The sequence below is a fragment of the Pteropus alecto genome, unplaced genomic scaffold, assembly GCF_000325575.1.
Source record: "Pteropus alecto unplaced genomic scaffold, ASM32557v1 scaffold138, whole genome shotgun sequence".
NCBI classification, from domain to species: domain Eukaryota; kingdom Metazoa; phylum Chordata; class Mammalia; order Chiroptera; family Pteropodidae; genus Pteropus; species Pteropus alecto.
The window spans coordinates 246,312-258,704 of NW_006441525.1; the positions used below are offsets into that span (position 1 = coordinate 246,312).

At 34.1% G+C, this 12,393-nt stretch overlaps 1 protein-coding gene across 4 annotated transcripts in view; it reads left to right on the plus strand.

The window, feature by feature from the left end:
• CDC14B (cell division cycle 14B) overlaps window positions 1–12,393 on the plus strand; it is a 52,004-nt gene that overhangs the window by 7,616 nt on the left and 31,995 nt on the right. For all 4 annotated transcript variants that reach the window (XM_015594797.2, XM_006918809.3, XM_025051676.1 and 1 more), the window contains exon 5: window positions 10,123–10,199. In XM_015594797.2, coding sequence (XP_015450283.1) covers window positions 10,123–10,199 — 77 coding nt within the window. The remainder of the gene's footprint in view (window positions 1–10,122; window positions 10,200–12,393) is intronic.

Below are 12,393 nucleotides of genomic sequence, written 5' to 3' on the forward strand. Positions count from 1 at the left end.
GGGGAAACAGGAGAAAAACTTCTAAGAAAAGGAAATTTATTAGTAGTAGCAAAAGAGTATCAAAATATAGTATGGATACCACAAAAGATGAAACATCAGAGTAACTGAGGGCTTGATCTGGTTGGAGTCTATTGAATGCTCTGATTAAAGGCTTGTAAAGATGAGTGAGAAGGCCGTAAAAAGTGATCTTCAGCCTCGATAACTTTTTCTGGAATTGTTCAGGAGTTTGGAGTTAAGGCTTTTTAGTGACTTGCTTGGGGGCTGGTGTGGTAATGTTAAAACGAAAACAAAAAATCTGGAGGAAGAACTGTTGGGAAGGAAGTATTCCAAATGAATTGACTCTTTATCTCTGTCTTTTTAAACTCTGGGTCTCTGAAAGGAACCATGCTCCCTTCATCCATGTGTACTCAAAGGACCTAATATGATCTATGGAGGAAGTGTGAGCGTAAAGTGCTAGTACTTCTATTTATTTTTTCTTAAATCTTAAAAACAGAAGAGGTTAGGCTTTACAAACAGATGGTCAAGCACCATGTGGGTATGAGAAGAGCAGTGTGAGTGTTAGATTGTCTTCAGTGTATTTCCAAGTATTACACTTTATGTGGCCCAGTAAATGGATTTGTCAACTATTCCAAATGGTAGACTCTTTGGTAAAAAAAATTAGCATGAAACTAAAAATCTTTTGTACCAATCACTGTAAAAGAGTTGAAGAACATAAGATAACCAAAATTTTCTTTCACAAAAAGATGAGTGAACCATATCATTTTGAGAAATGGTAAGTTTGCTGCCCTGTTGCGATAAGTCACTGGCTGTTAACCTAGCTAGATTTTGAGGTGATGGTACTTAACCTGTCATTTCAAATATGAAATTTTGACTGGACAAGTAAGTTCTTTTCAAAACAAATTTATGATTAAGAGAATATTTCAAAAATAAAAGTTTGAAACTTTGTTTTGTCATTTTGTTGTGAAAAAAATGACCTACAAAACCCATATGTGTACTCGAGAAATTTAGGAAAGTTTCCTTTAAAAAATGCTTTCAAATTTATAGAAGCCAGACATGTGCTTATGTATGTGTAATACTATATGTTTATGTTCACTAGCACACCTTTATCACCTGCTTTTCTCAGTCCGTGGTTTGTTCTTTCATTTAATACATATTTTATCATCTTTATACTTAGATGATATTCATATTTCCCCAACTAATCAAAAATGTTCAAACCAACATCTAACCCAGGACTATATATTGCATGTGGTGGTTGTGCCCTTAATTTCTCTCACATATGGTCCCTTTTTGCTAACACTAGTTTAATGAAGAGACCAGATCTGTTATCTTGTAGAATGTTCCGCCTTTTGAATTTCTCTGCTTTCTTAAATAGGATTGACATGCCCATGTGGGATTTTAAAACTTGGTTCTCCATTCTCTGGATTTCTTGTGAACTAGAAGTTATATGTCTATAGGTTTGTGCATTAGGGTAGTATATGTTGCATCATATCAGAAAACGTATAAAACCTAAGTTACCATTAATGATGCTTAAAATGACAACTGGATTAGGTACTAACCATCAAACCCCTTCAGTGTATGGTTTTCTCCTTACGACTTAAAAGTATTCTGTGTGGTGTTATTTTGGAACTACATGTATTCATAAGTTTAGTTCCCCATCAATCATGCATCTAGTATTTTAAACAACAGTTGATAATACTTACCTGAATCAGTAATTTTATCAGGGTTTTGGTATAATATTTTTAAAATTATTTCATTCATCCTTCATTTATCAGCTGGCTTTCTTTTATGGGAATCGAGCTTTCCCACATCCAGGTGGGGCTCCTTGATTACCTTAAAACCAGATTTCTATTGAAAAGACAAAATAAATGGTCATTTCCCTTTAATTACCAGTTTTCAAAGTAAAGTGTTATATTAATAACCACAAAACAAAATTTCATAACCTGCTTTAGAATGATCCAAACAAAGTATCAGCAGGCTTTGAACTCATTTGCTCAACATTTTTAAAATGTGTAGCATTTACCCATTGGTTTTTAACAACATCTGATAAGCAGTTGGGAAATTGGAAATTTACTAGCCAAATATACATCATTGCTGGATGGAATTTAAAAAAAATGAGTGTAATCATTCCTGCATTTGCATTTACATAGCATGGTAAAGTATCTTTTTTAGCTATAGCATACATTAAAATCAAGAAATGAAATAGCTAAACTTACAACTAGGCTTTTAAATCAAAATTTAAAAAAAATGAAGCATATCAATCACATTAACTTACATTAATATTTAATGAGCAGAAGGGTATTTTAGCACAATTACAATAAATAATAATTCATTATATAAATAATTGTCACTTTACTTTTTTCTTTTAAATTTTTTTTAATGTTTATACTTTAAATAGAGGTGGTGTGCTGTTTTACTAGTAGGTGCAAACATTAATTTCTAGTTGCAAAACAGTTATTTGGAAGAGGCCATTGTATAGTGGATGAAGTTTAGGGATTTAGGTTCACACTGAGCTGGCTTTTAAGTTCAATTTAAGTAGAGTATCTAGCATAAATTGAGCATTCACTAAGTATCATTCTCTTTTTCTTTTTTCTGGTTCTACCTACCATTATTACACCTTAAATCTGATTTTTATATTAAAAAACAAGAAAATTACCACTCTGTCTTACTGGTTATCAACAGTGGTTCCATCTTACTACCCCAGCATTTGTATTTTCCTATGGATAATAATACAGTATTCAGCTCTTCTGTAGGTTAAATTTACTTCTGAGGGCTAGCCTGGGAAGTTAACTGTTGTTTCTAACATCTTTCTGTGGTTAAAGCATTCTCAGCATAAAATAAATGACACAAGCAAACCATTGTTAGCAAATTTGCTTTCCATTGTTTAGTAGATTACTTTGGTAGAGCTAATTATGGTAACATGTAGATTCTCTGTTCAAGGTGTTTATTATTTATTTTTATGTAATTTTTATAGCCTTTAGAATGGCTTGCCTTGTAAACATTTATATTGGAGATTATTATACTAATTAAATTGTAGGAATATGTTAATTTAGTAGTCTGTCCGTAGAATTCTAAATTGCAATGAGTCTGAGATTGCTTCAACAGTAATAAGAAGGACCTAGGAACTTAATTTAATATTTAATGATGAACTTTCGAACTTATAGTCCACTTTTTCTTAATGATTTAATTGTTTTGGACCCAGAGTAGTCTAATGCTGGGTAAAGGGATCACTTGAGAAGTTAAGACAAAGGGAGCAGAGGAAAGAGGATCTGAAAGCAGTGAGTAAGAATCCAGTTCAGCCAACAGCTGTCTAGATGAGGCTTCAGAGACTGGAAGACAGAACCAGGTGGGACTGCCAGTCTTTCTAAATACCCATTTGTGTGCAGAACCCTTCCTGAGTGGCAGGGCAAACAGCAGCCCGGCAGCTGTAAATAGGACCAGGCACCAGGTAGCATGAGGTACACTGGAGCTGCAGAGAGGGGACGGCTCAGGCCCTGCCATATGAAAGACCCTGAGGTGGAGGCAGCTGGCTATAGACATCACAGTTCATCACAACTTTATTTCTCTCTTCACTCTAGTGAGCCTGACTGGTATTTCAGCCGCCAGTGATACCTGCTAGTTGGTATTAACTCTGGGAAAGATTAAAGAGAAATGACCTTCTGACTATTTATGATATTTGATTGCAGATCTCTTAAGCTCTCTGGAATTTTGGATCCCATCCCTGTTCCAGTACTCATTTTAGGTAGTATGGTTTCTTGTCTATAGACAAGGCCAGAGCAGTAGGCCCTGTTGTATCAATAACAAGCAGTGTGATCTTGGGTGAACAGTTAACACCACAGGTTGGAAAGTAGTAGCCTGCCAGTTTTATGTAACTCAGAGTTATAAATCATAGTTTGTTTTTGTTAATATTTAAGAATTAGAAGGATTCATTAGAAAAATCAAGATTTTTTTGCTTTGACTTAAATGCCCCTACCATTAACATAATATATCCATGTACACTTTTACTCAAGGCAGTTCCCTCACATCTGTTAGCTGTATGGCCTTGGTGGATATGTTTGCTGCTCCGGACATCCAGTTTCTCTTTATCCAAATTGAGGATCATATTACCAATCTACAATATATATATGTAAATAAAAGCAAATCAAAAAATTAAAACTCTAAGTAGAAGGTCATGTGATTTTTTTTTAACAATTTAGGGTTATTTTTTTCTTAATAGTATTTGTGCAGAAACTGTGAACGTGATTTCTTATTTTATATAAAATTGTTTATTGCATATGTTCTTTCCTTGTTTACCTGTTTTATTCAGCAGTTGGATCTTTAAGCTTATTTCTAACCTGCATTGATTTGCGAACATTCCATGTTAATCTGATGAGAGATTTAAAAAAGAAAAAAAGATCAATTGAATTCTTGGCATTGGAAAGACTATATCATCTGGCTGATGTAAAAACAGTTAAATACTGGAAACATTGTGACATTTCCCTAAGAAGAATATTTGAAAATAGTTTAGTAGTTTATCGGGGCGGCCACATTTGTTGTGGTATTTAAAATACCCTTTGTTCTTGATTCATATGTGATAACTTGTGTAATGTTTTTGGTTTTTTAAACTTTACCAAAGTCTCTTTAAGTAGATAAGCTTCACAATGTCTTTTATGATCTAGCCTCAGAAGTCATACTTTACCATTACTGAAATGTCCTGTCGCTTACACAGGGCCACCCTATTCATCGTGGGAGGGGACACATGAGAGAAATACCAGGAGATGAGCATCACTGGGGCTGTCTTGGAAGCTGGCTACCACAGCTGTTTGATATTTCTCTTGTTCATTGTTTGTTGCTTCCTATTTTTGGACAGCAGTGTGGAATTAGAGTGGCCATTCTATATACATAACTTCTCATGAAAATATGCCAAAAGAATTTGAGAAGCGTCCTAGCTTCCAAATTGCCATGAACACATTGATGGATCATGAAATTACGTTGATTTAGAGTTTATTGATTTGAAGATTTGTGTTAATAGAGGAGTCATTTTTAGGACTTCTTAAGTAACGTTTAGAGTGATTTCATTTTGGGAGGCCTTTTGACTAGGAAAGAAGATGAATGAGTATAAAATTAAAAATTATAGGTCATTAGCTAATATTTATTTGATAGTTGTGTCTTAGTCCTTTGAGGCTGCTAAAACAAAATACCAAAGACTGGGAGACTTATGAATAACAAATTTATTTCTCACAGTTCTAGAGGCCAGGAGTCTGAAATTAGGGTGACAGAATGATCCAGTGAGGGCTTTCACCTGGTGGAAGGGCTAAGGGATCTCTCTGGAGCCTCTTTTATGAGGCACTAATTCCATTTATAAGGGTTCCACACTATGGCCAACCACCTCCCAAAGGTCTCATTTGCTAATAGCATCACCTTTTGGAACATAAGATTTTAACATATGAACGAGGGAGACACAATCCTTGGGACTATAGCATTATGTAACTGGACATTTCAAATTTATAAATTTCCTTCAACTTATTTCACGACACTTAATATTATTTAATATATGGGCATTCCCAAACTGAATTTTGTTTTGTTTTTTGTTATTCCTTTTTCTTTTTCTGTCCCATTTAAAAAATTTTTTTCTTTAGTTATATTTGTCCCAACTGGATTTAAAAATTACATTTTTTTTAAGTTCATCACTAGAAATTTAGGTTTTGTTTCCCTATAGGAAAAAACATTACATCGTTCTTGTGTTTTGAATGAACTTATGTTCCAAGGCTAACCCATAATTATTTAAATATATTAGAGACTTTTTGTTTTGAAAGTTAGAAGGAAATAATACCATTGCAATTTTAGTAATTAACAAAACCAAAGAAGTACAATCTTGAGCAGGAGGAATTATCATTAATCTGGTGTTTAAGGAAAAATTTATGTAATTTGAGAGTAGATCTTATTAGAAATTTAGGGAAAATCTGAAAGAGGTCTCTGGATTTCATTTAACTAATTTACTTAAATTATATGTATATGCATACACATATACAAATGAATCAAACCCTAGTCTCTCCTTTACTGGCCTCAAGGTATTCTTTTATTTGGTTTGTCTTTTTGGTTTTAGGGGTGTGTTTTTGGAGGAAGTCTGCTAGGAAGTCCTAAAATAGAATGGAGAAAAGACTGATGTTATCTAGTAATTCTTAGAAAAGAAGCATGTTGGAGACCAGAAGAAGATGAGGAAATTTGGGGTGGGGGCAGAGGGCTGGATTTAAGTTTAAAAAAAAAATTTTTTTATAAACGAGTTGCTACATTGTTTTTGCAAATAAATAGTAATAAAATAGAAAGTCAATTGATAGGTTATACTTAAAAGATGTGTAAGTGTGGAGTAAAATATATAGTTAAGTGAGATTATAGATGACTTTTTGGTTAATTTATGATAAATTAACAATCTTATATGAGTCAGTAATAGTGTACTTGAAAATTTGTTTGATACTAGGTAACATAGCATTTCTTTATTTGAATCAATTGTTCTTATACCTTTTGTGGGTTCATATGCTGCTATAGATAAATAAATGTTAGAAGATTGTGTATAGTTAATTATAGTTTTGTGTTCTTTTTAGAGCAAATGGGATGAAATATTAAGAAACAGGCTAGACATTGGGGAAAATTTCCATTTATGAATCTTAAAACAGAAAATTGATAAAATGTTTTCTGGAAACTAAATTATTTTAGGATATGTCTTTCTCTAAGTTTCATTGATCCTTGCTGGATCTTGAAGTTTTATAATTTTTCTTAATTCAATGATATGTTCATATCAAATTTTTATCAATTATTTAAAAGTTTTCTATTATAAGTAGATTAAGGTTCAGTGAATTAAACAGTAGATCAGAGTCTATATACAAATCATGGGTTACAATGAAACATAAGCTTGGAGCCTCACTTCAGAGTGCTTACCATTTGCTTAAAGGAAATAGCTCATGTGAAATAATAGAGATAAAACTTTTGTAACTTTTTTAGTAACTTCTTTTTACTACTCAAAATTTAGAGTATATCATCCCAAAGTAACCTTTAGGATTTAATCTAATTTTGGTAACGATGTATGTACCAAATCTAATGTTTGTGGCCTTCTCCTACTGCTCTATATATGAATTGAAAATGCCCTACCGTGGCCAGAGGCGAGGCTTTCTCCCAGATAGAAGTGACCCCCGTATCCATTGTTACTCTGTTGAGCCCTACCTCCACCCTTCCAACCCCCGTATGAAGATGCAGGCGCTACCATAGCTGAAACATCATCAAACTAGATAACAGAGATCGCTCTATCCAGAAGATTCCCTGAAACTGACTCATGGCCCCACCCAAGCCACATCCAGTTGCATCTTCTGAGAGGCCGGTGCTCCTTCATGAGCCAACTCCAAGACTCACACTGGAAGCAGCTGACCTCGGTTTCTGGTGTGGCCTCTTGTGACAACTATAAGTACATCATCATCTGTAGATTGCTTGCTGAATCTTAACAGGTAGCCCCGAAGGGACACAGGCTGGGTCTAAAATGGGCCTGCTGCTGAACACCTCTCAGGACTGTGCCTCTGGACACCTACTACACAAAGCCACTCTAATAAGACAAGGAGATTTAGGAGCTTTGCTTAGTACATTGAAACAACCAAAATGAGAAGACAAAGAAGCAGACACCATGTGAGAGAACAGAACAGAGCTTTAGGAATAATGGAGTTAAGCAATCTAACAGATGCAGAATTCAAAACTCTGATTATAAAGATGCTCGGTGAACTTAGGGGAAGTGTAGGTGAATTCAGTGAGAACTTTAACAAAGAGATAAAAAACATAAAAATGGAAATTATAAAAGGGAACCAGTCAGAAATGAAGAACACATTATCTGAGATGAGTATATTAGAGAGAATCAACAGAGTGGATAAAGAAGAGGACTGAATCACCAGTATAGAGGATAGGGAAGCCAAGGGCACTCAGTCAGAATGTCAAGAAAAAAGAAGCCAAGACTATAATAATAATTTAAGGAGCCTATAGGACAAAATTAAATGTTGTGTCATAGGGGTATCTGAAGGGAGAACAAGAAGCTGAAGAGCTATTTGAAGAAATAATGATGGAAAACTTCCCTAATCTGGTGAAGGAAATAGACATACAACTCCAGGAAGCTCAGAGAGTCCCCAGAAAAATGAACCCAAAGAAGCCCACACCAAGACACATCATAATTAAAATTCCAAAGGTTAAATACAAAAAGAGAATCTTAAAAGTAGCAAGAGAAAAACAGTTAGTTACCTACAAAGGAGCACCCATAAGACTTGCAGCTGATTTCTCAAAAGAAACTATGCAATATTCAGCATGATGAATACCCAGGATCTACAACCAAGAATACTTTATCCAGCAAAGCCATCCTTTAGAGTTGAAGGACAGATATAGAGCCTCTCAGACAAAAATAAGCTAAAAGAATTCATCACCACCAAGCTAATATTACAGAAAATGTTGGAGGGACTTCTTTAAGAAGAAAAAACATATATCAAAAACAGGAATAAAGAACGGTAGTAACTACATTCCTATCAACAAGGACCTCAAATGGAAAAGAATTAAGTGCTCCAACCAAAAGAGAGTGGCTGAGTGGATAAGAAAACAAGACCCCTACATATGCTGCCTACAAGAGACTCACTTCAGATTAAAAGACACACAGACTAAAAGGAAGGGGATGGAAAAAGATAGTACCTTGATGGACCTAGAGGCCATTGCGTTGAATGAAGTAAGTCAGATAGAGAAAGACAAATAGCACATGATTTCATATACATGTGGGATTTAAAGAACAAAATAACAACAAAAATGGAAACAAACTACAGAGAATATTTTGAAGGCTACCAGATGGGAGTGGGGTTGGGAGGGATGGTGAAAAAGGGTAAAGGGATTAAGTACAAATGGATAGTTACAAAATAGACATGGAGATATAGAGTGTAGCATAAGGAAAATAATTAATAGTGTTGTAATAAATACGTAAGGGGGAAGAAGGGCACTAGATTTAGCGTGGTGATCACTTAGTGAATTATATAAATCTCTAATCACTATGCTGTACAACTGAAACTAATATGTTCTTGTATGCCAACTATAATTGAAAAAAAAATTCATTGAATTGTACGATGTAAATATGAGCAACTAATCATCTATTATATTTCAATAAAGCCAAAAAAAAAAAAAAAAAAGAAATGAAAATGCCATGCCCGGCAGGAAGATTGTGAGTTGTGAAAGACTTGTGAATGATTAAGGTCAGAAAGTCCCAGGCCAACTTAATGGGGGAATAAAACAACTTATTTAGAGGGATGCCAGTAAAATGCTCAAACTCCCAAGTTTTTAGAACAGGTTATTTAGAAGGAGGAGGAGGAGGAGAGCATATTTCTGTAATATTTCTGTAACACTAGAAATGAGAAGACAATGGAACAATCTCTAAACTATTGAGAGAAAAGGACTGCAGATAAAAATTGTACTTAGTCAAAAATGTCAAGGCAGAAGACAGATTTTTAGAAATGCAAGGAATACCAACTGTGAACCTCAAATTTTAAAAGAATCAACTTGAAATATTCTACTAGGTGAAAATTGAAGCATAATGTACTTCTGAAAATAAAGGAAATAAGAGTAAGAAACAAATGCAGTTTTATAGGAAATCTGTGCAATATTATAATTACAATATTATAAGTAGTTAAATCTGAATGTATGGAATTAGTCAACCTTTGTTCTGCTTTTGTATCCCTTTCCACCTCATCCGAGTCTCAATTCATACTCCAGACTCCCGCTCCCCTGCATTTTTTTTTTTTTACTATTGTTTCAGTGGATTTTTAGGAAGAAGATGAGGTAAAAGCATGTGCTCAGTCTAAAATCTTGATTTAGAAACTCTGTTTTAAAATTGCTGTACTTTTTACCACATAAGGTTATTGTGAAAAGTTGTTGGTCACAGTTCTTATTGTAAGCAACAAATCAGCTATGGCAGATTTAAACAAACAAACAAAAAGACTTCGCTGACAGGATACTGGGTGACTGACTCATAGGATCTTTGGGATGGCTCACTTGACTGGCTAGAAATTGTACAAAAATTCGCAGTAACAGTACTGTATCTTAATTTAGAAGTAAATTGCCTCTTTCTTCTTTTTTCAAATATAGGTTATATATTTGGGGAGAACTCCAGAAGAAGCATATAGAATTTTAATATTTGGAGATACATCTTATATTCCTTTCAGGTAAATATAAGAATGATGTGGTAGATTCATTTAATCAGTCCCTTGCCAGAAATATCTTGGTTTTTTTGTTTCTCAAAAAAGAAGACCTACCTGGTAAACAGTCATTTTAGAGTGGGTGCAAATAACACCATAGATCTAGCAACAGTAACACTATTGATATTTTGTTGTGGGGTGCTACCCTATGTAATGCAGGGTGTTCGGTAGTATACCTGGATTCTGCCCACTAGATGCCAGTAACACCTCCATCCCCATAACAATCGTCAGAACCAAAAATGTCTCCAGACATTGCCAGATGTCCTTGGCGGTGGAATTGCTCATATTTGCAAACTGCTTCCCTTAATGGAATGATCAGATGAGAATCCTTGACTTACGGTACTCAAAACTATCATTGGGGAGTCTAGTTGCTGAGGAGTTAAGAAAGAAATTTTCCCAATAGTCAGGAGTCAATTTCTGGGGCAAAAACTAACCTTTTTTTCCTAAGGACATAGCCAGCAAAGATAGTGGATGAGGTTGCTATTGTAACACCCCTACCAGAAAAACCAAACTGTTGTGTTATAGAGGTGCTAGATAAGTAATGTCTTTATATAAAAGGATGATATCCTCATCTTCTTCTCAGACTTCATATGTGATCATTTTGAAATATTTTGAAATAATTTGGGGTTTCTTCTTTAAATCAGATTAAGCTCTAAAAGGATTCTTGACCCACTTACCAAAGTACTTGACTTAGCTACATAATCTAAATACTTGCATGATGCTGAATGTGTAATAAATGTGTGAAATAATTCTACTCATTGCATCATTTCAAATATGTAATTTCAAATATTGCATCATTCTTCCACTCACAAATTAGTAGTTTTAGGATTATCACATATACCTTGAATGCTTGATTTTGAAAGGGTATGGTCTTTCTTTTAAAATGTAAGGTATAAATTTGACTTCTTTGTATACAAGCTTTGGGATGGGTCTCCCTAAACCTTAGGAAGAATCTCCTTCTTAATGACTTCGTGGAACTGCCCATGGACTTACTCCATGAAATAGAGATTTTTCAGGACAATCTGCAGAGATCAGTTATATTGCACTTAAGTATATTAGTGATTCAGCAAATTAGAATTGCTTTGAACCCCATATCATGCCCTTCTTAGCGCATGGATCACCTAAAGTATTCTGTTATTTGAGGTGGGTAGGAAGGGATGAAGATTATTTTCCAAACTGGTTTTTTCTTCTCGACCTAAAATATAATGGCAACCATGTAATTCCTTCAGAAGAAAAAACTTGTATTTGTGGTCCCTGAGTGACAGGCTCATTAGTATACAGGGATAATTCTGTTATATTGAACGCCTCTTTATATTGGTAATCCTTTATAATATAGTACCATTCTTAAAGTTTATAGCATAAGGTCCTGAAATATGTATAAGCTCATATTATTTCACCTAATTCAAGTAAGGATCTATGAAATATTGATGATTTAAAAGAAAGTTTATGTTAATTTAAATACAGGGGCCAAAAATAGAATAAATGTTGCTTACTGCTATGCCTGTGTTTAAAAATTTATTGAAGTTTGACCCTAAGGAATAAAGTTAGTTACTTCTGGTCCCAGGAGCAGAAGTCAGTAATTCTCTAATAAACAGTACTTAGCTAGGGCTGTGAAATTTGAATCTCTCAGTCACAGATACTTGATTTATCTAAAGCATTGTTTCCTAAAGTGGGGCCTATGAAATAGGCTAGAGTATTTCAACTTGTTACCAGCCTGTGATGAGGTAAGTATAGGAATTGAGAGTAAGATTTTAGAGACTTTTATAGTAATTTAATAGAGTATACTTATGTCTGTGAAATCAAATAATAGAAGAATTTGGGCTCGTATTTTTGTTTTTTCTTTCCATTTTTCTAGTAATTCGTTTTTATTTATAAAAAATAAAATAATTGCAGTATGTGGGTATGTAACAGTACCTGATATTATTGTATTTTATGAAAGTTTCAATTTATGACATTTAAAAATCTGATGCTTTACCACATTATACTGTTCTAATAGAACTTAGTGATTAGAAAGTAGGCCAATAAGAATTAATAAAGACTGATAATACTTTGAAAAAAATGCATTATAGCCTTTTATCCTCACCACTTCAAATGCATGGACTAAATATAACTTAAAGCATTGTTAACAAGGGATCGTGCAGGAATAGCGTTCATTTATGGT